Raw genomic sequence first — 24,321 nt, 5'->3', positions numbered from 1 at the left:
TGCTGCATTGGCATTATTCTTTTTCTCTAATTTATAAGTGGGGAGCAGTTCAGAGTGAGACGAATCGAGGAGACAGTACAGAGGTACAACCTCACCATCACTGCTTCAGATCTCGGAACTTCTGTAAGGTATCACTCACAACTTCAGATAAATTGCTAATTATCATGTTTCTAACAATTTCATGCAATTTCACTTAAATAAAGTTTGACTTGAATGTGTGAAAATGTAACTGTTACAGCCAGCATCCACTGTGTTGAGAGTCATTGTCACCGATGTCAATGACAACTCTCCAGTCTTCCTCAACAGTGTCAACAACAGATATTTCTTCAATGTCCAAGAAGGTCAAACACCCCCTGCTACAGTTGGAAGTGTTGCTGTATGTATTTCTCTGTAGCTAGAGTATTAGGCTTATTTATATGTTGGTCCAGGGTGAAGGAGTGTCGAAGTGATCAATATTTTAACATGATTCCAAACAAATAGAATTGTAGCACTTCCAGATAGAGAGTTGAGCTAGTTAATATATCCAGTCCAGTTTTAAGGAGTGTGGAAGTGATTGATTGCTCTAGATATTTTACCATAATTCTTAACATACAAGAATTGTTGTAATTCAAGCTGCATATATTTAATGATTTTTTTGTTAAATTTTATGATTCCAGGCTGTGGATGGTGATCAGAGTGGTACACCCCAGAGGCGACTGTCATATATGACATGGTTGGATGGTAAACACATTGTGTCAAAGTTCTTGGATGAAATTAGTTCATTGCAGAGAACTGTAGACATGTGTTCTCATTTATTTACTGAATGTTATTTTACCTTCATATGAATCCCAAAACCGGTACCTATATAACATATGGGATCAATGATCTTATGAAAATAATTTCATGAAATTCTGAAATATGTTTGCAACTTTTATAAGGATTGTCTGAAACATGTTGAAATGTGAAAGATACTTTCTGATGGTTGAATTTGTTGATTAGTTGATATGTTCAGCAATAAGAAAAACAAAATGTTGTTTTTTACCATATCCATGGTCTAGTGGATAGAGAGAGGGTGGCGTCTTGATTCCTCTCTGGCCATGTCATGCAAAAAGACATGGAAGCATGGTGCTTGTAGTAACCTGGCTTGGCACTTGGCATTCTTAGATTAAAACTAGAACTGGTCAGCTCAGAGTCGGTATGCTTGGGGTGTTCATTTTAACTAAAGGTTGAGTATCTCAGAGGGGCTAGCACTGCAGAACTGTCATTGTCTGGAACTATTACAAAAGCCACCACACAGACAGTCTCAGAGACACAAATGTATATGCATTTCTCATAAGCGCAATCAACTTGAATGGACATCAAATCCTATTTGATCTTACCTCAGGATTATAATTCTATTGTACAGTTAACATGTTTAGGATTTAATGACCAAACGTTTTCATTGACTTCCCAGCTTCCGTATTGATGGTCAGACCGGCGCAATCACCACACTTGTTCCACTCGACTATGAGACCCAGCAACAGCATGAGTTGACAGTGAGGGCCATTGACTCGGGGGCTTCACCCAGGGCCAGTGTAGCCACTGTTGTTGTCAGTGTCATCGATACACAGGACAGCATACCACCATTGTTTGTTAGCGTTGACTACGAAGGATCCATACAAGAAAATCTCAACGGAACATCTGTTCTCACAGTTTCGGTAAATTACTACTGTGATTCATTTTCACCTCTGCTGAAATATGTTTGTCTGTCTTTGAGCACATTGAAATGATCAGTTACACCATTAAATATTCCTTAAGCCAGATGGCTCTATGACCTCTGTGAACACATAAACATCTTCTTCCCCCATATCATGAGATGCATTCATCCAAGATGATAAACAGGTGTGCATCATACATTTTGTGATTTTCAGGCAGTCGATGCCGACCAGACAGACAACATAGTCTACCAGTTTGCTGGTGGAGTTCCAATCATTTTCGATAAACCCAACAACTGGTGTTATCAGCACTGTCATACCACTAGACTATGAAGTTAAGAATCAGGTTTGCTTGTTCACCGTGACAACATCGGATGGGGTGAACACAAATGCTGTCTCCTCCACTGCCACTGTCACCATCAGTGTTATTGTAAGTAGAACCTACTGTTTACTGTTTGTTTTAACGATGATAATCAGGAACTCATATTCATCAGGAAGATGTTGAACTTTGTGATGAGAATTAAACTTATTTGTTCAGCAGCTATCAGATCTGTTCACATATCGAGTTACACAGTTGTGGATGTTCACAAAGTCGTTGTTGTTAAATAGAAGTAGGAAATTTATGGCCTACTTGACTTCTGTATTTCAGGACCAAATGACTTCACCCCAGTGCTAACAACAAGCACTCTGGTTGACACCATCTCAGTATTGGAGAATCTGGGTATCAGTGAAGAGCTGGTAGATATTAATGCAGCAGATAATGACCCACCGGTAGCAGAAATTGCAGGAAGATTTAGTGCCAATGTTAAACATGTGATATTGTTGGCATGTTTTAAAATGTACTACTTTTGAGAATGCATTATCATATCCTGACTCTAAAGATCAGGGTATATAGTTCTGAACTCTGGAATTTTGTCCACTGGCCCATCCGTAAAGATATTTATGCTCAACCAATAACGAAAGCTATTGATTGAAGGAGTTGTGAACTTAAAAAGAAACCAATACAATTTTTACCCTGTAACCTTTGTTTTCTATGTGTAACTTTATTTTTTTAATGCATCAGAACACTCCTAACAGCCGTGTGACATTCAGTATCAGCAACGTGTCACCCCCCTCTGGCACACAACTGTTCTTTATCAACCCTACCACAGGACAACTGGTGCTGCGGAATCCATTCACTGATGATCCTGGTGTTCCAACATATACGGTGAGGTTCTTGGCTACTTGTTTTGTTTCTCATGTACAAACACAAATAAACTCATCCTTTACAGGTGTCATCCATCAAGTAATCTTGGTCTATGTAACTTTGATTTAGGTCACCATCTTAGGCACCAATGAAGGATCCCCTTTTCGAGCTGGAGTTCTCACCCTGACAGTAAATGTGATCAGGAACACGGCACCTGTGTTCAACCTACCACTCTCCCGGCTAATATTGATGAGAACAGCATCAATCAGGTTGTTTCAGTCATCACAGCCACTGCCACTGACGTGGACACTGTCGTAAGTACTTTCCTATAAAATTTTTGTTGTTGATTATATCGGACTCAATGCAGTATGTAATTATATCTAAATTAAGATATTCTTACAGAAGTCTTTTATTGTACAGTGTTACATCCAGTGCAGAGAAATATATCTGGAAGAAATATACACACAATGATATGATTTAGTTAAGATTGAAATTTCTGAGACTAACCATTTAACCTGTCACTTCTTTCAGAGCCTTTAATGTGCTGACCTACACACTGCGTGGTGATGGACCTGCTCTGATTATTTCCAAATCAACTCTGCCAGTGGAGAAATTCAAACCAGAGCCTTACTGTCTTCAACTACTGATAGATCATTCACTGTAAGTTTAGTAAGAAGAAACAAATTGTGCAGAATTTTTATTATTGGTTATAGCAATAATAGGTACAGTTAACAATGTTTATAACTAAACCCTTATAAACAAAATGAAGGATATAATTAATTGTTTTGGTCAGGCCACTTACTGTATATTTAGTGAAATGATCAATGGTTATAAATTATCAATGGTTATAATGAACAAACATTAGTGTTCCCTTTGAGTTCATTATATCCATAGTTTACTGTATTGAAGATTACCCTTCTATTTCATAGCTATGTATGGAGTAACACAGTGGAACACATTGTAAACATTACATGTGTAGAACAATGTAATATATGCATCACACTGTTAACATGTCCCACTATGTACTCCCACAGCTGCGTGTTCGAGCAACTGATGGTGGAGGACTGTTTGCTGATTTGCGGATTGATCTCACTGTGAACAAGAACCTCAATGCACCCACACTGAGTCAACAGAACTACACTGAGACCATCTTTGAGAACCGTGCTTTGGGATCTGTTATTACTACAATCAGAGCTAATGACGCTGACAGACAGGTAGAGTATAAAACTGTTTGCATTCTTTCATTTTATTATTCATCACTTTGTTTATTATGCGATTATGTTATGATTCTGTTGTTATTCATCTGTACCTGACAATTTCTCGTTGAATGCATTTTTGTTTTACAGCCCCTCACAATGAGCTGTCTTACAGTATAACTAGGGATGCCACTGCTCAGCAGTTCTTTGCTGTCAACAATCGAGGTGAAATCTACCTCATTAGATCTCCTGCCGAAAACCAAGCCATTAGCAGATTTAATGTGAGTTCTGCTTCAAGCTATCTGGAGCTACATAGCTCTAAAAGTCTTTATTAAGTGGCTACTTGATTATAATGATGTGTCTAACAACGATGTTTGTCCTTCACAACTACTGTGTACTCAACGCTACAACAAAGTACTTATATACAAAAATCATGTCTGCTGGTGATGAATGGTGCAAGTGTATGGTACAGATGTAATCACCTTCCTTTGTTTCAGATGACCGTTGATGTCCGTGACCAAGGCCTTCCAACCAACAGGCCAGCAAATCCAAACCCAGCCTTTGTCACCATCAATGTGATACGCAATGCCAACCCACCCATCTTTTTCACAAGAGTGTACAACAGGGTCATACCTGAAAACACAACAATAGGCCAGTTTGTGGAAACAGTCACAGCTACAGATGCTGACTCACAGGTAGTTGTATTTCCAGGAACTTTATTCATTGGCTGATGGTGTGAACTTTAGACGATGGAATTTAGTAAACCAATGTTCAAATGACTAGATCCATGTCATCACAAACTAACCACTGTATGATGGTATATGTTGATTGACTGAGTTGAGTGGTATTATTAGAATATTATTAAGACAAACATCATTAATAAGTTATGAATTCTTGTATATCATTGGAGTATTGGACAACAGCGTTAACTTTGGCTATATAGTGACAGACATTGTAAATACTCTGTTGAAGGATTGTTTTTCAGATAAATTGTCTATAATTGTTTGTGCTGTGATCATGAAAGCAATGTGTGTTCTTAAGTGTCCCGAAACCCATAACATGAGGATACTTGAAGATTATGTTATCTCTGTAAAGTAAAGTTTCAACACCAGAGTATCAGATGAAGAGAGACATGATTTGGTCCAAACCAATGGCTACAATTGTCAATGTTATATGTAGAAAGTAAACCAATGATCAAGTTTTGAAAGTGCTTCTCAGTAGAGGTAAAAGATTGCAAGTCAAAAATCAAATACTGTTTAAAGGTTGCTTTTCGTTTGACATTACAGGGAAACTTTGGTACTCTGAGATACAGCATTATTGGAGATGGCACATCTGATACTTATTTCCAAATAAATCAGAACAGTGGAATTGTGTCAGTGAGAACTACCCTGACAAACACACCCATCAATGACTTCACAGTAAGTATGGAGTAGCAGCATTCATTGAGAGTATATGGTGTTTGGATAAGTATGAAAAGACAAGACAAGACAAGACAAGAATTTTATTGTATTCAAGGCCTCCGGCCCAAATACAGTTTACAGAGTTGTACATTAGTATTTTTTACAAGTAAGTTGTAACTAATGTTTCAACAATTCATCTCTTAACTTACTGGAGTGTTTTATAAACAATGACAGATTTCTAATATTTTGTTCATTGCAAGAACATAATAGTGATTTAAAAGCTACATCGGGGGGTTTTGACAGGTAATACTCCGGTATATATTTCTTTCTAATGTCAGCATAAGATTTACAGATAAAGGTGAAGTGAATTTCGTTTTCTACTGCTTCTTTGCATAATGGACAGATTCTTTGATTCCTCTCGATGGACATTTTTCTTCCTTCATTTACCATTAAATTTAGCAAACCTAGTCTGAATTTTATAAACGTATACCTTAAATCGTTGCATCTAAGTACAGATAAATATTTTTCTTGTTGTAGTAAAGTTTTAAATGTCCTATAACAATCATAGCGTGTGCTATTATTCAAACGTGATTGCCATTCCTGGTGATACATATTAATAGCTCGATTGCGAAAATCATTAATTTGTATGAAGGTATTTACTTGCTTGCAGAAGACATGAAGAAGGGATGTCTTTCTTGTTAGTTCTGTGGTCTCACTGTGATTGATTCCAGGTCCGTGTTGTGGCACAAGATGGCGGAACCCCTCCGCGGTCTGCCATAGCACTGCTGTATGTAACAGTTACAAGAAATTTTCAACGTCCAGCGTGGAGTTCTGCAGCGTATACCATCGAGATCCCGGAGACAACCCCAGTGCTTGAGAATATCCTGCGTCTCACAGCAAGAGATGGCGATGCCCAGGTATTGATTACCTCCCTTGTAAACATCCAAATCACTCAGGTGTTTCACAAATGTGTTAACAGTTGAAACATTGCTTCATCTAGTTTTGAACATCATTACAAACATCACATCTTACATTTCAGCCCCCCAACAATGAAGTGACGTATGAGCTTGTAGGAGATGCTGTACAACTCTATTACTTTGAGATTGTCAGTTCCACTGGTGATATCCGCCCGAGGCGTCCACTTACTTCCGATACAAACAGAAGAAGTCAGTTTAATGTGAGTTGTTTTTGTGTACCATCATGATTTTTTTTCTAGTTTTCCTTACAATTATTCTTGGTATGATTAAGTGAGATCACAAAGAAATTTCCTCAAAGTCATATCCCCACATACTTATATTGCATAGGCTTTTGAAGAGTCTGAACTTGTTTGTTTCAGTTTGTTGTGATCGCTCGAGATAAAGGCAGCCCTCCTCTCACTGCTGCATTCAATGCCTCTGTGACAATATCAGTGTTCAGAAACAACAACGCCCCTCGGTTCATCCAGGATCCCTACTCCATTACAGTATCTCAGGGCCTGGGCAGTCGCACGGTCATCTCGGTCAGGGCAGTTGATGATGACCTTTCTGTAAGTGAAATCACCACAATTAATGAGCATGTATCAATGAACTCTTGCCCCAGGGTTTTAACATGGAAACTTTCAACCGGAAAGGGCGATCTGGCGGTGGAGTCGCCATCGTCTACCAAAAGCTATCTCAATTCCCACAAAGTTACGTCTCATCGTTATAAAAGTTTCCAGGCTTTGGATGTAACTCTTTTACCAATAACTATGAAATGGTACGTGTTGTGTCTGTGTACAGACCACCTCCAACATCTAAAAACAACATTACTTTCTCTACATTCATAACAGATTTCTCTGATCTGTTCAATAGATGGGTCATTGTTTGTGGATGATTTTAACGTTTCATGTCGTGGTAAAAATATGCATACCATCGAGAGACAATTACAGATGTGCTTAAATAAAATTCATAAATGGTCACTTGAGAATGGCTTTAAATTTTCACAGATTAAGACCAAATGTATACATTTCTGTCGAAAATATAAGCCTCATAAAGATCCCGAACTGTACTTGGATGGCTCTCCAATTAACGTTGTAAAGGAAGCCAAGTTTTTGGGACTGATTTTTGACAAGCATTTGACCTTTTTACCACATATTAAGTCTTTGAAGACTAAATGCCTGAAGGCATTAGATCTATTAAAAGTCGTGTCCAATTCAAAGTGGGAGGGATCAAACTACTCTCCTTCATTTGTACAGATCACTCATCCGGTCAAAACTTGATTATGGCTCCATTGTATATGGTGGAGCCTGTGTAAAGCAATTTGAAACTACTGGATTCTGTCCATCACCAAGGTCTCCGACTTTGTCTTGGATCTTTCCGAACTTCTCCTATTGATAGTATTTATGTTGAAGCTGACGAGCCTTCTCTCAAGCAACGACGTATCAAATTGTCTTTGCAGTATATTACTAAACTATCTTCTAATCAGTCGAACCCTGCATATAACTATGTCTTCCATCCTCTCTATGAGGATCTGTACAACAAAAAACCTTCCCTTGTTCCGCCTCTTGGGCACAGAATTAAGCCTTTCATTTCTGCAGCCGGCATTGAGTTGGAAAATATAGCTCCTTCCCGTCTTCTTTCTTCTCCTCCTTGGCAACTTGTGAGGCCTGAAGTTGACCTAACTCTGACAAAGTTTAAGAAATCTCAAACTAATGAATTACAATATAAACAAGAATATAATCAATTAAAAAAATAAATATAATACATACAAATCCTTATTTACAGATGGGTCCAAGGATGGTGGCGCGGTGGCATGTGCCACTGTCATTGGATCCAGAACAATCTCTTCTAGAATACCGGATAACAGCTCTATATTTACAGCAGAAGCAAACGCCATCTTAACAGCTCTTCAATATATTAATAAACACCGTAAATATAAACAATATATCATCTTTTCAGATTCTCTTTCGTGTCTTCAGGCTATTAAAAAATCTTTCTTGCAAACATCTACTTTTATTAGAAATTATTGAATTGTACAATGAACTTGCTACTGGCCAATGCGACATCGTCTTTTGTTGGTTACCCAGCCACGTTGGAATTTCTGGGAACACGCTGGCTGATATTGCTGCTAAGGCAGCCCTCAACAAATCTGTGACACCACTTCTTATCCCATACTCTGATTATAAAGCCAGCATTAGAACATACATCCGCGATCTAATGCAAAAGAAGTGGGACACCCAAGTAGGTATAAATAAATTACATGAAATAAAACCCTATATCGGTTACACTTACTTGGGTTGTCAGTCCAGATTTGAAGAGGTCATCATGCGACGATGTCGTATTGGCCATACAAGGTACACTCACAAATATTTGTTAAATGGTGAAGATCCTCCGTTTTGTATTCCTTGTGATGAGAGAGTCACCGTCAAGCATCTCCTGCTTGACTGCGTTGAATTCTCCATCATAAGGGATAAATATTTCAATGTTAAAACTGTTAAGGATCTTTTTAATTCTGTTCATCTTCATTTAATTCTTGTTTTTTAAAAGAAATTGATTTCATTAATGAATTTTGATTAATATGTTCTGTATATAGCTATGTTTTAATGATTGGTAGTTTGATTAGTAACTAAGATTGTTAGTGGCTGTACTCTCAAGGGGGGTTGAAGTATCGTAAAAATATTGTCCCCCTGAGAGGGTACGTAAGTCCCAAAACTTCGAAAGTCAATTTAAACTTACCAGGATTTTTAAACGTAGCATTTTTGTCATTTTAATTGTAGCTGACATTTCTTACAATCACCAGCAGCTGAAGGGATGGTGTAAATCCAACTAGGGTCCATGCAGGTAGCCAAGGTACTGTAAGTCCCCATGGTCCCTAGTATGGTGATCGACCTTCAGTTGTTGGCGATCTATAGCCTGTTTTTATCTTGTATTGTCCTAATAGTGCTATTAGTTTTAACCTTCCACACTAGTTTTAAATCTAATTGTGATATTCTAGTTGTTTTACTGTCCTTCGTTGACAGGGTTTTATATATAATATGTCTGTATTACAAAGTTAGAACTAGTTTTAGTCACGATATGGCTGAAATATTGCCGATGTGACTTTAAATCTTAACTCACTCACTCACTCTCTGATCTGTTAGAATCTGCTTCAAACTGCAGTGGTCAAATGATGATAGCAGGAGATTTTAACATTCATGTTGATGATACTACAAACAAGCAGGCAGGGCAATTCATGGAAATGCTGTATGCTTTTGGACTGAATCTGATAATCTGATAATCACTAAGGAAACAGATGATCTGATACGTTTAGTGTGGACAGAAGATCACATGATATCCGATCACCATTCTCTCTTTGTTACTTTGACGTGTGAGAGACCAAACACTGTCTACAAAGATATTATATACAGGAAACTAACACAAGTTGATATTGCCCAGTTTGATGTTGATGTTGCCGACTCTAATGTCAGTGGAAAAATAGCATGTTGTCAATCTGTAAATGTTATGGTTGATGAGTTTGATTCCATCGTTACTTCACTGTTAGACAATCAAGCTCCTCTAATCAAGAAGCGAGTTGTTATGAGGCCTTACAGTAACACCAAGTGGATGTCTCCAGAAATCCAGGCTGCTAAGCATGAAAAGCGCAAGGCAGAGATGAGATGGAGGAACGATAGACTTGAGATCAGTCGTCAAATCTACAAACATAAATGAAACAAACTCACAGATATTATCAAAGAGGCCAAAAGAAGTGACATCAACACTAAAATAACTGACAATAAACACATTCCAAAAGAACTTTTCAAAATTGCAAACAAGTTACTAAAGCCTCGTTGTCACATATCCTTTCCTTCCGCTGCTGAGTGTGATGTAAGGGCCGGCCGGCAACTGAATAGAATCCAAACCCTTCGGGAATCTCTCTCTTTATCATCCTCGGATTTCACGGCACTGGATCATGACCACCAGTTCACTGGCACCGAGCTTTGTCGTTTCCGTCCCCTTACAGTGTCTGAGTGTTCAAACATCATCAGGAAATCACCTACAAAGTCCTGTGTTCTTGACACCTTGCCGACATCACTGTTTAAATCCTGCTTTGATTCTCTGGCCCCAGCTGTTACCTATATTCTGAACTCCTGCTTCCGCGACGGTCTAGTGCCTGACAAGTTCAAGTTGGCTCTGGTAACTCCGCTTTTAAAGAAGCCTTCTCTAGAAAGCACTGTAATGATGAATTACAGACCTATTTCTAATCTCCCTTTCCTATCTAAAGTCCTCGAAAACATCATTGCATCCAGGCTTCAACAACATCTTAAAGACAATGAACTGCTGGAAGTATTTCAGTCTGCTTACAAAAAGAAACACAGCACTGAGACCGCCCTTCTGTGTGTGCAAAATGACATTGCCAAAAAAGCCTAGACAACCAAGAACTGTTACTGCTGGTGTTATTGGACATGTCCGCTGCTTTTGATACAGTGGACCACAATGTCCTTCTTCGGAGGATGGATCACACACTAGGCATTATGGGTACCGCTCTTTAGTGGTTCTGATCATACTTAGGAAATCGTCATCTGCAAGTGCAAGTCGATGGCCATCGATCACCTGTGTCCAAGATGCAATTCAGTGTCCCGCAAGGCTCGGTTCTGGGACCCATGTTGTTAACTGTGTACACACTTCCCCTCGGTAACGTCATCAGGAGCCATTCCATTCCTTTCAAAACTTACGCAGATGACAGCCAAGTGTACATCAATGCAATTGCATCTCAATTAATTGATAGGAAAACCCAGCTAGAGACCTGTATCGTAGAGGTGCGCTCCAGGGTTAAGTCCAATTTTCTGAAAATGAATGACGAAAAAACCGAATTCATCATTATTGGCTCACAGCAACAACGACTGAAAGTCCCACCCCTCAGCATCACCATTGGCGACGGCTCTGTCAGTTCCAGCTCATCTATGCGGAATCTCGGTGTGATGTTTGATCCATCCTTATCTTTTCAACCCCACGTGAGATCCCTCTGTCGCTCTATCTCTTTCTGTCTCTACAATATCAGCAACTCGCTGCTTTATGGAACATCAAGCTCAAACATCAAGCTCCTACAGCATCTACAGAACAGCTATGCTCGTCTCATCACGGGTTCCAGGAAGCACTCTGAAATCACACCAATCTTGCGGGAGCTACATTGGCTTCCTGTACAGCAACGAGTCACCTATAAGCTGCTTTCTCTTACATATTCAGACCTGAATGGTCCAACTGCTCCTCAGTATCTAAGACGCCTAATTTCATACAAAACTTCAAATAGAACTCTTCGATCCAGCCGTGCTTTGAATGATCTTGCCATCCCCAGAACCACCACTAAAATGGGGGAAGGGTGTTTTACAGTTGCAGCCCCAGCGTTGTGGAATGAACTTCCAGCTGAACTGAAAAGTGCAAAATCGAGGGATTCATTCCAAAGAAAACTTAAAACACACGTATTCAGACAATACTTCAGCTTTGAATCCTGAGGACAGCCCACACCACCACCCCACACCCCACCCCACCCCCTTCATCATCTTAGCTTTTACTGTCTTTTTAGGCATCACTGTTTTTTATCATTGTGTAATTTTTCTGTAAAGCGCCACTGAGCAGGAAATTGCCTGGATATTAAGCGCTATACAAATAAAATGTCATTCATTCATTCATTCATTCAATTATTTAGCAACTACTGACTTGCTTTGATAGGCAACAGTGCTATTCTGTGATGAAGCTCGGCCATAGGATTATTGAGAAATGTTTGGTTATGTTTTCTCTTGGAAAAATTCTTTTATTTTGACAGGCCTGTATTCTAAGTGATATTGATTAAAAAAGAAGAGAAGAATTCCCCTCATTTAGTTATAAATCAATACTAACTTTCTAAAAGAAATCACATCACTATGCAGCTGAAATAATAATGCTTTCGTACATCTAAGTTTTGTCAAAAGAGATTTACGCTGTCACACATATTCCATATTTTCTTCACAGACGGAATTCAACCAGATCTCATATTCCATTAAGGGTCCAGCAAATGCTCTGGCTCTGTTTACAATTGATGGGTTAGGCAATATTCAGGCAACAAACCCTGCAGCTATCAACAGTGCCTCAGAGACAAATTATAAGGTATTTGTGAACACGTCTATTCATGTATTTGTAGATAGAAACATGTTTTATATCAAACAGGTGTCAGACTCATTTCATAGGTTGCAGCTGTCGAACACTGATGGTCTTGGCTTCAATAACACACTACCTCTTTTTGTAAGAGGTGAGGTGAAATTGGGTTTAACGTCGTGCTTGAGAATATTTCGCTCATATGACAGCGTGCATGCGTGTGTATGTGTATGTGCGGCTGCTTGTACTATCCCAGACTTAAGCTGGTTTAAAGTGCTAGCCCACTGAGATACCATGCCGCAGTGAAGCATGAATTCCCCACTCAGACACATTATACTGACTCCAAGCCGACCAGTCCTTGTTGTACCCATTAATGCCGAGCGCCAGTCATGGACCAACAAGTACCATATTTTAACATCTTTTGGTATGACGCGGTCGGGGATCGAACCCGCGACCTTCCGCCCTCTGGGCGGACGCTCTAACCACTACACCACGGAGGCGGTCCTTATTGTAAGAGGGGCGGTAGGGTATGCTAGTGGTTAAAGCGTTTGTTCGTCACGCCGAACGCCCGGTTTCGAATGCTCCCTTTGATACAAATGTGTGAAGCCCATTTCTGGTGTCCCCCGCCGTGATTTTGTTAGAATATTGCTAAAAGCGGTGTAAAACCATGAAGTCTGCTTCTTGCTGTAAGAAGTCTGCTAATGCACTGTGACTTACATAAATTCCGTAGGATTATCCTTGTTTTGAACACTTTTAAAAGTCAACAGTTATATTTCAAGAGGTATTATGCATTTCACATATTTGCATTATTTTGGGTGACTGTATTATGATGTGCAACGTTACAGATTTATGTTCGAGCTGAGGACAATGGCAGTCCCAGACTGTACGACATTGCCCTTGTTGAACTCACCATCAACCGGAACCTGAACCCACCCATCTTCACCCCCGTCACCTATGAAGTGACCATTCCGGAGACCTGGCCAATTGGAGACGTGGTTCTCAGAGTGACAGCTTCAGATGCTGATAACCTGGTAAGTGGTAGTTGTAACCTATAACACTACACTGATAATCCTTGCAGACTCGCGATTTCTTGTTTATATTAACGTAAAACCCATCATGTTGAAATATGACTTGTACAGAAACTGATTTTTTCTGACAATATTTTGATTTTGCAAGGTCATTTGGAATGCCAGGATCTGGATAGTATATTGGTATCGGAGGATTTTTCTTCAACACACAAAAGTGTAACTTGCAACTCTTTCTGAACCTTCGCATTGGACAATGTGTCAGTCTGGTGGTCACGCCGAATGTCGAGATTCCATGTTCATATTTTGTGAATATTGTGGAACAAGTGCATAACAATATGCATATACTCACTTACCTAAACATCGCTTGGATCGTAACCGACGACATCAAGCTCGAGGTACAGTCGCAGAGCTAAGACACGTGTGCCACTAGTCAGACGAAGACACGACAGTCGGTGTCGGGGTCGTCGTTCGCTGTTTTCAACGGTTTAGAAACTTTTAGCGGTTCTGAAACTGTATGACAAGCTATATCAGCTTTGTTCAGTTTCCCTATGACTCTACATTGTGCAATGGGAAACATGCGGATAGTCAGGAAGGGCAAATGGTTTTAGAGTATCTTCATCTTGGTGCCAGTCATGAGATTGGGGAAACTAATGGGGATCATATTGAAAGGAAGATTGGCAGGGGTGTCCTTCGCAGACTCATCGGACATACATCTCAGATGGATTCATGAAGACCATTCCAAATGCTCTTAATGAGCGTCGTTTGCATTAGTACCTGACACTTAGTCCATTCGATGTTTCTGTGCAGATATTGTCACTTTCTACCAAACGTTGATCAGGTCGCCGAACACTAACGATGGCGCATGTATGAGTGGCACCCACACAAGTGTAAAATTTAGAAACATCTCATTGGAGTTTTGCTGATTTTCATTAACAATAAATGCTAAATATAAATTTCCTTTGTCTGCATCATCGGGAGTGATTTGGACCAGTGACGAGTACGGATTTCGTGTTTACAGACCTCGTTGGGAACATTATGCTCGCAACTACATACAGGTTTAGTTGGTGGAATGTAAAGATGTGGACCGCCATCTCCCACCTGGTACACGTGCAGTGCAATTTACGTCACAACGTTAACAGATGAAATTCTTCGGCCACAAATCCTTCCCATTATGCAACAGACAAATGTCAGTTTTCAACTCGACAACGCCCGACTTCATGATCACACGGCAAGACGAACGTCTTTTTGAGGAACCACAACATCCAAGTACTGCCATGACCCCAAGGTCTCCAGATCTGCACCCCATAGAATGTTTATGGGATGCCTTTGATCAGACTCTGCGATCACGTCAACAACCGAGACAGAGCCTACAACAGTTGGCACAAGCACTGAATGAAGCGTGGATGAACATTTCACAGGTCACAAATCTGACTGGTTCCATCTTGCGACGATGCCAGGTTGTCCTGGACATTCACGGAGACCATACAAGATATTGAGGAAAGATGACCTTCACCTTGACATTCGAATGTTTAGCCATGATCCAAGTAGGCATTGAATGCAATCTGCTTTCCTTCACAGATAATGTCATAACTACACATTGATTCGTGAGTGTAGAAGTAAGAATTTTTTCTTTGTTACCATTTGTGTTGTGACATAGACATCAATATGTAAATGTGCACATAGGAGGTATTTACATTTCCATCTCTTTCTGCTCACAGGCCCCTTACAACACTGTGCAGTATGAGGTCAACAACCTTCTCTCCAGTGTTCCTGGACGGCTGTACTTCATGGTGGACCGGAACACTGGTGGAGTCAGTCTCAGGTGCTTTCTGGAATCGGACACAGGCTACACTGGAGTATACACGGTGAGTTGAATCATTCAACATGGAGGAAAAGCTGGAAGAAACAGGGCCTAGATTTTCGAAGCTCTCTTAGCGCTAAGACATTCGTAAGTTAATGCTAATGTATGGCACTTACGACTATCTTAGCGTTAAGAGAGCTTCGAAAATCTAGGCCCAGGAGTGTAAGAAATACATATCATGTCGCAAATTCTGAATATCATTGTAAGGTTAAGAGATCATGTATTCATGGATCCATATCACGTCTTCGTGGTCGGTTATGGTACGTTAGTTAATATACCTGGGAATTGCGTCATAAAACAAAATTCACCAACTGAGTTGCATCGCCTCCACATATATGCTACAGTAAAGGAACCACCATTTCCATGCTTGCCAGGTACATAACTAGCTGATACCCATCAGTTCGTGGAATTTGCAACAAAAAAACCTGTAAGGTTATAGGCAGCATTATAGCAATTTTATGTTTTTCATTTTCTCCAGATTGTTGTTGATGCAGTAGATGGAGGTGGACTAAGGGCTAATCCGCCTGCCAATGTTGAAATCATCGTGGACAGAAATACAACGCTGCAGCCACCCAATGATACCAATTCCATGTCACCCAGAGCATCCCTCTGTTGCCAGGAGCCTCTGCTCCCGTACTGGGGTGGAAACAGTAAGACTTACATCACTTGATGTATATCATATGAGTACTGGGGTAATCGACTCAAAAGCATTCGGGTTTATGTTCTACAATGTAATTTACACAGTCACTATAACTAAATACTTCAATGCGCAATATTTTCTGGTTTAAATGTGTTACTATTGGGTTTATATGACTAAGGCGGATTTCCATGAAGATGAAAGTCTCAATATTGCAAAATGTATCCTATGAATATTTGCATTCTAAATGAACACTTTGTTATACAGACGCTTTAATGTTACTTTCTTATGACGATGAAATTAATTTTAGTTGTTTGTATATTCTCATATAAGGGATCAACCTTTACTATGTGCAGTCCAACTTTGAATCCATTAAGTCCAGTCTATGTGTCCCTCACCGTTTCTCGGGTCCGGTACATGTCAATGAATGAGTTGGATGGAAATGTCTGTCTGTGATTATATATTTATTATTTTGTTCATTTATACATGTATCGTTCGTATTTTTCTTGTGCAACATCAAACTTCGAATGATAATCATGTTCATAATACTATATTATGATGTGGACAACAAATACACATTCATTTTCAGGAAAGCATCTATTTTCAGCACTACCATTTACAATGTTTTTCAGAGCAGTTTTATTTTACAAGCGATGTGCCATGATAGACTCTCAGTGTAGTCATTAGTGTGTGATTACACTGATACTCTGGCACTGGCGGAATTATGCGTATGCTATCGAAAACAAGGACCAATGAAGGAGGAGGCACTGCGCTTTCCACTAACCCAAGTGGCCCTGAACGAATCATGGGCTTGATTCACTTTCTGTTTTATTTCTACATTTTAACAAACGCTAAAGATCCTGAAGAAATCCTGCGTTCATTTACTTTCTCTTTTACATATACTTCTTTTATCTTACCCTTGTGATCCTAAACGAATTCAGCACTTGATTTACTAAGTTTTTCTCTTTTACATATACTATGTACTTTTACCTAACCTTGGTGATCTTGAACTATCCTGATTACTGCGTCTTTTACATTTTCACTGGGTTTTTTAAACTAATCCTAGCGTTCCTGGACAAATCTTCTGCTTTATCATTGTTTTACATGTACATTGCACTTTAAACAAAACTCAGTGATCCTGAAGCTAGGGAGTCCTGGGATTCTCCACATCCCCTTTTTTTATACCCGTTCATCATCAAGTGAAACGACATCCAACACTAATTCTGCCAGGTTGAGTGGGTTTATATCAGTATCCATTATAGCTTTTGACAGAGTTTGAATGTTTCACAGATCATTGTTTTGTTGTTAATTACTAATCCAAGCATTTTCTTAATCTACAGATACTAGCATTACTTTGGAGAGACACAAACTATAATTTTGTTCATACTAGTTTTTTCTTCAATTAATTGCATTAAAACTTTTCTGGTACAATATCCATGTGTCAGGTAAGTCAATAAAATCTCACAGGTAAGCGTAAATGTGAGCCAAGGATATGCAAAAACCCACGGAAACAATGGAAATAACGCCCCCTACTGGTATAAGTACTTGTAATGGCGGCCAAGTCAAAGAGTCGACTCATCAAATATCAAGGTGAGTTGGAACGTATAAGTTGGGTATCATATATCCCAATATGATGAAACTAAAGACGTACATTACATCAACAAGGAAGAGCTTATAGTACATTTCTTTTGTTAGTTTGAATACTATTAAGAAGCAAGGGTTATTGACATATATATTGAGTTGATTTTAGTTGATGTTTTACGTCGCATCGGCATTGTTTCAGGTATATAGCGACCATACCAAATATGCGTACGTACACACTTTCATTACAAAGTATAAAAGAGTTATATCTTATAATACATATTTCTTCATTACAGTATTATTTACAAATAGAAAAGTCATAACACCAAATGTTAAAACAGACTATTTGTCACATATATACATAGTTACGATTTATGATACAGACATGTATATACAGTATTGGGGTAAATCAAGCTTATGTAATGTTTGTTCTGTCAGGTAACTGTAGTTCAGTCAGTAACCAATCTGCAAATAACATGCAAAGCACATATATTTAAACTTTCTAGTGACAAGAGTTTATTGTTTTAAAATATATGTTCTGCAGTGTCCTGCGTATATACAAGAACTATGGAAACAATTACTGATTTATGTCGAATGAGGAACTTGTTGAACTCACCATTAACCGGAACCTGAACCCACCCATCTTCAACCCCGTCACCTATGAAGAGACCATTCTCGAGACCAGGCCAATTGGAGACGTGGTTCTCAGAGTGACAGCTTCAGATGCTGATAACCTGGTAAGCGGTTGTTGTGCAGTGCGTTGATATCACTTCCTTGCTTAAGAAGAATTGTTTTTATTTCTTAAGGATGTATTATACTCAAGAGTAAGTTCCAACAATCAAGGCTTGAGAACATTTTGAAATACGTTTATCTAGAATAGAATGTTCGGAATACTGAGCGGGACACTCGCAACCAAGATGGATATGCATCATGCAATATTACTTTCATGGATGATTGTCGGGAATAATTCAGAGCTTAAATCTTTCAGTCTCAACTTTAATGTTTTTGATACTTCATGAAACATTTTACACTATGTTTTCTATTTTGTGCAGGACAGCCGTGACGCATCGAAAGGACTCGGCATACCTGTTTCCTGAAAAACCTGGAGGCCTTACCAATATTCAAAGTGTCCACTCTCCATGTAGCGTCCCTTGCATCAAACACTTGACATATAAAAGTCGACTTAAGAGAAGCGGATTGAATTTACACATGACCTGGCTGATCATGTGACCTAGTTGATCATGTGGCCTGGCTGAACATGTAGCCTGGCTGTTCACGTGACCTAGTTGATCATGTGGCTTTGGTGATCATGGGACCTAACTGATCACGTGGCCTTGCTGATTGTGTGACCTTGCTGATCATGTGTCTGTCAAAGTGTGTAGTTGCTCATGCCTTCAGTCACGTGTTTGTCTAGTCCAGATTTGTTTGTTTAGAGGTCGCCACGAAAGAGATGACAATGACTATGTACAAACTCAGATCTATTGTACATTGGTCATCACAAAAATGAATGAACAAAGTTGTAACAAAATAAACAATTGTAGTTATGTTATTGCTTTTTATCTGTAAATATCAGGTAATTCCTATATTGATGACAAATATTTAATCTCAGGAATACCATTACCATAACCCAAGAACACACATGTCACCCTCGTAACTGTCGAATTCAATGTATAGTGACCTCGGATTTCATATAATGTTCAACATAAACCCAACTTCTATAATATACAAAAATGTTTCATTCAGAATATAGTCATTGCATTCAACAAGATTTGATTTCCTTTTCAACCCATTTCAATGCGGTATTTGTTCACTTGGCACACACGTGGCAATGTTTGTCCTACTTTCATAACTGATCCTGTATTCTACTTAAGTTTACAGCAAAACCAATTTTCACAAAACATTTTGAAAACGTGTCAAACTTAAAAAAGTCATGTTTCATGTTGGAGAGACACAACAGGAATTATCGACATGATCGGACATCGGCAGAAATGCATCCAACTTTTTCAACTGCATTCAACTCTGAAAATCACACCATCCTAACATAACAGTTATATGTAAGCCTCACTTCATTAATATTGTTTGATCACACGTTGTAACATGCCAGGTCAGTATCCAGCTGAGGAAGAAATCTGACAAAACTGTACATCAATACTGTTAACTTTCGATACGACTCCTTAGGTGTTATGCCCATGACTCTTTTGTACAGGATTCCAAAACTCCTTGAAAGAGAGATGTATTGCTGGTCCTTCAACCTAACCTCTTTCTCCACGACATTCATCTCCACTCGTCCCCGTCTCGATGCTTGTTATGTGCGAAAGTACGGCAAGCCAATCCGAACACGAGTAATGATTTTGGTGCTTTTGTGAAAATAATCCCGAGTACTTAAATCGTTTATGGCATTATGTCATGGCTTAAAAATGATGAAAAATGTATATCATCACATTGAAAGTACAAAGAAATTAGCTAACAAAATTGTGTTGCCTCATGTGCAGTCTTTAATGGTGAAAGATTCAAATACATACATGTGCGTTTGTTTGTATCTTATGGGTTCATTTGAGTATTTCTGATGATCTTGCTGTTTTGTTTTGGAGATTGTACGTGCGCTTCTAACATTTTTGGTGAGGTGAGGAGAAATTGGGTTTATCGTCGTGCTTGAGAATATTTCGCTCTTATGACGACGTGCATGCGTGTGTATGTGTATTTGCGGCTGCTTGTACTAGCCCAGACTGAAGCTGGTTTTATAGTGCTAGCTCACTGAGATACCATGCCGCAGTGAAGCATGAATACCCCACTCAGATACATTATACCGACTCCGAGCCGACCAGTCCTTGTTGTACCCGTTAATGCCGAGCGCCAGGCAAGGACCAACAAGTACCATATTTTAAAGTCTTTTGGTATGACGCGGTCGGGGATCGAACCCGCGACCTTCCGCTCTCCGGGCGGACGCTCTAACCACTACACCACGGAGGCGGTTTCTTCTCTCTTGAACGTCATATAGTATGTCTATGTATATCAACAGTGTGTATCATTCCAATGTCCATGTTCAAGTGCGTGCTTTGAACCCTGCCCCTTTGTTTGTGTACAGTAAATATATAATTTGTACCATTTTCATTGGTCATGCAATTAATACTGTTAATCTCAATATGGATACTTGTAACCTACGTCCTCATATCTTAGACGTGGGCTGTGGGAGCCAAGCAGTGGGGTGAACCTTGTTTGTTGTTAGTAGCCTGGACAGTCTGTAGCTAGTTCCAAAGCGGCAAGAATTTTTGGAGGGTGGGAGGTGTCATACTGACTTTTGGCTGACACGTTTACTGCTGCTGAGAGATTTTACATGGTATGCACTGTTCTTGCTTTGGGCCGAGGACAAGGTTTGTTGCGTGTCCTTCTGGTTTGGCTGGGTCACCTCGACTTTGTAAACTGCTGAACATTAGAGATAAATAGACTGCACATCTCATCGGGACTATTGTGGCGATCCTATTCATTACGGTTCAACCTCATGAGCAACAACAAACATGACACAAACATTACCCAAATTGTATTTGTATGTCTCTAATGTCTGATGTTTATGAGTTACATAAACTTGCATACATTTTTATAAGTTGGGATAATGTTTAATGTAAGTCTTTCTATTCGCAGTCCTCTGTGATTAACTAGAAACCAATTCTATATAATGCGGTACTCCGCTTGCTGCACTATATGCGCATATTAGATTGCATGTAATACATTTGCCACATCGGCCTTAATTTACAATGTTGAGTTTTTACTCAAGACACGAGAAATGCTAAATGGGAACCTTTGTCGGGTATTCAAGTTCAGGACAAGCATTAAATTCCTAATAAGCAAGCCCATGTCATCTCTAATGCCCAGTAATTATTACTACTTACATCACAATAGTTCAAGAAGAATGTTTAAATCTGGAGTTGCCTGAAATTGACTGCGGGCATAAAACGGCTTGAAACGACGTCTACACATTCATCTTTTTATGCATCAATATAAAATACGTCTGTCACTATAGTCACACCCCATATAAAAGAAACTGAACATGTTTAGAAAATGTAAAAAACAAACATTGAGAACACGACGCCAATCGTTTGATCGGCATTCGTAAATTACGACTTTACAAATAATACTTTCTTTTTGATACATAAAGGGCGTTACCATGTTTATTCTTACATCATTATCAGGATGAAGGTTACTACAACCAGGTGATGAGAAGTATATATGCATTGTATGTATGCCAAGCAGTACATTAACATTAACAGCAGCAGCAGCAACAACAACAACAACAGGTAACTGAGCAAGTTGCATACTATTTGATGAGACCAGAAGGAGAGTATGATCAACACATAGCAAAAATCTTTAAACCAATGTACAGAAAGTATTAGATTGTAAACATTCACTAACCAGTTATCTCCCTTTGCAAATGTTTACAAAATCGTGTACACCTCATCTTTCCAAATTGTAAATGTCATGTAAATGTCATCTTTACAAGACATTTACAAGCTTATGAAGGTAGACTTTGTTTGCAATGCACTCCATTTTTAGTAGTTTCAAGACTATCTCCCTGAACCGCATCCTTTCATCTTTCTCGAAAGAGGATGTAGTTGGGATGTTTTCTAAGAGGGTTACAGTACCACTCACATGTCATCCAGAACTATGTAGAGAGTTTATATTTTTCAAATCTGAAAAAGTAACTTCAGTCAAAAGTCCATACTAAGCATTTTTGAGCTTTCAATTATCTTTAGTTTATTCTCCCTATGCTTGTGACTAGGGAGTATAGGGGGTGATGGCACGGGCTCAGGTCCCTAATAAGCAATATTTTTGGCGACCTCCGGCCTTACCGGAGTACAAAATACGGGTGAATGATGGCGGACCATCATTCGACGTCCATGCAAATCATTCCCCTTTTAGAGATATTGTTAGTATAACGAAAATTGACGAGCAAGAGAAGTTGAGATACCAGAATTTATCATGGGATTGGTATGGAATAGTGTATGGATTCCTGAGAGCTAAGCGTACTGAGAAAATATCAGCCATAGCGAGAAGAGAGACGGACATTCTGGGTTGGTGCAAGTGGGCAGGATTAATAGTCAAGTAGCAAATCATATATTCTTTTGTGTTTATATGTTATAGGTGTTTTAAAAAATGTTTGGTTCCAATATGAACACTAATGCGAGAGCTATGTTTAGCTCAAAATCCAAAATGGCCACCAAAATTTAACCGGGAACTTGAATCCTCTTTGCATGGTCACCTTTGGCAGCAATTACTTCTCGGCACCGTCTCGGCACAGACTAGATAAGTTGACGAAGTAGCTCTTATCATCGTAGGCAACTTCAATTTCCATTTTGACAACAAGAATAACCATGACACTAAACAAATACTTAATCTTCTTGAAGTCCACAACTTGTACAACTTGCGTCAGAGGCAAGCCACAGAGGTGGACACACTCTGGACTGGATAGTTACCCGTGCTTCAGACGCGTGTGTCAGTTGTGTATCTGTATAGGACCTACAGCTCTCTGACCATTTCCATATCTTTGTGAGCTTGGACCTCTCAATACCCAGTCCAAATGTGAAGATTACTCGCTGTAGGAACATGCGCTCCATGGATATGGATATTTTTAAAGACAATTTGCTAAACTCAGACATTTTACTTGAGCCACCATCTGCTGCTGAGAGTCTCGTTCTGCTATACACTAGAGTTCTATCTGAGGTGTTAGACAAACATGCACCAGTGAAGGAGAGAGTCATACCAGTCACTAAAACATCTGCTTGGGTCTTTACACCTTAAGTTCGGCAAGCGAAAAAAGACAAGAGGAAAGCAGAACGCAGATGGAAAAAAATCTTTCCCGGAGATTCATCGCCAAATGTATATTTCAGCCAGAAATCATTCAACAACGGTCATCAGACAAATCATCATCTCAATACTAAGATTGAACCCAAGGAGTCAAGTGCAAAGTTGTTTTATCACACTTTTGTTCAGTATCTTGGGTAAACACTTTGAATCGCCACTTCCGACATCTGATGACAATTAAGCAACAGTATAGACATTTTCAGATTGTTTCTACAAAAAGACCCGTCTTCTGCAGCTGTGGATGAAGCTGATTTTCCTTATAAATAATTGATGGCACGCCTCTTACTCATATTAATAGTTTCTAAATAGTTACTAAACTACTGAAATCTGCAAAAAGAACAACTTGTTCACTTGATCCGATTCCAACTGACCTACTATATGACTGTTTCGACGTACTCTTACCAACATTAGTGCTGATTATTATCTCTTCTACTTCATCTCGTTATGTCCCAAGTGTTCTCAAGTAGCTCTAGTTAGGCCACATCTGAAGAAGTCAAGCCTTGATTGTGAAGATCCAAAAAACTACAGGACTGTTTCAAACTTAGCGTTTATATCCAAGCTCATTGAACGTGCAGTCTCCAGTCATCTCATGGGCCACCTTTCCTGGCATAACATGTATTCGGTGTTCCAATCAGCCTACAGAGCACACCACAGCACAGAGACGGCTCTGCTGAAGATCCTGAATGACCTACGATGTGGTATTGACAAAGGACAAGTGGCCCTGCTCACATTACTTGACCTAAGCAGTGCCTTTGACACGATTGATCACAAAGAGACTCCTCAAGAGACTTGATACAAAACTTGGATTCAGCTTTATCCTGGCTGGCATGTTATCTACA

At 39.3% G+C, this 24,321-nt stretch overlaps 1 protein-coding gene and 3 long non-coding RNA genes across 4 annotated transcripts; all 4 read left to right on the top strand.

The window, feature by feature from the left end:
• Positions 1-82: 82 nt before the first annotated feature.
• LOC124269787 lies at positions 83-691 on the top strand. The gene is made up of 3 exons (XR_006896609.1): positions 83-123; positions 239-376; positions 657-691. It is a non-coding gene; the product is annotated as an uncharacterized LOC124269787 (long non-coding RNA).
• Positions 692-2,328: 1,637 nt separating this feature from the next.
• Positions 2,329-3,079, top strand: LOC124269786. Its single transcript, XR_006896608.1, has 3 exons — positions 2,329-2,444; positions 2,737-2,880; positions 2,989-3,079. It is a non-coding gene; the product is annotated as an uncharacterized LOC124269786 (long non-coding RNA).
• Positions 3,080-3,434: 355 nt separating this feature from the next.
• LOC124269785 lies at positions 3,435-4,066 on the top strand. The gene is made up of 2 exons (XR_006896607.1): positions 3,435-3,519; positions 3,894-4,066. It is a non-coding gene; the product is annotated as an uncharacterized LOC124269785 (long non-coding RNA).
• A 145-nt stretch (positions 4,067-4,211) lies between these two features.
• On the top strand, positions 4,212-16,779 carry LOC124269791 (cadherin-related tumor suppressor-like). The gene is made up of 10 exons (XM_046704830.1): positions 4,212-4,336; positions 4,553-4,750; positions 5,342-5,473; positions 6,187-6,372; positions 6,495-6,632; positions 6,792-6,980; positions 12,397-12,531; positions 13,365-13,550; positions 15,266-15,412; positions 15,887-16,779. Exons 2-10 carry the CDS (start codon positions 4,553-4,555, stop codon positions 16,076-16,078), a joined length of 1,503 nt encoding a protein of 500 aa, XP_046560786.1. The 5' UTR covers positions 4,212-4,336; the 3' UTR covers positions 16,079-16,779.
• The last annotated feature ends 7,542 nt before the right edge of the window (positions 16,780-24,321 follow it).

Source organism: Haliotis rubra, unplaced genomic scaffold (genome assembly GCF_003918875.1).
Source record: "Haliotis rubra isolate DU_JTF1 unplaced genomic scaffold, ASM391887v1 Scf1474, whole genome shotgun sequence".
Classification (NCBI taxonomy): domain Eukaryota; kingdom Metazoa; phylum Mollusca; class Gastropoda; order Lepetellida; family Haliotidae; genus Haliotis; species Haliotis rubra.
Note: the sequence above shows the minus strand (reverse complement) of the source record. Positions and strands in the feature narration are given on the sequence as shown.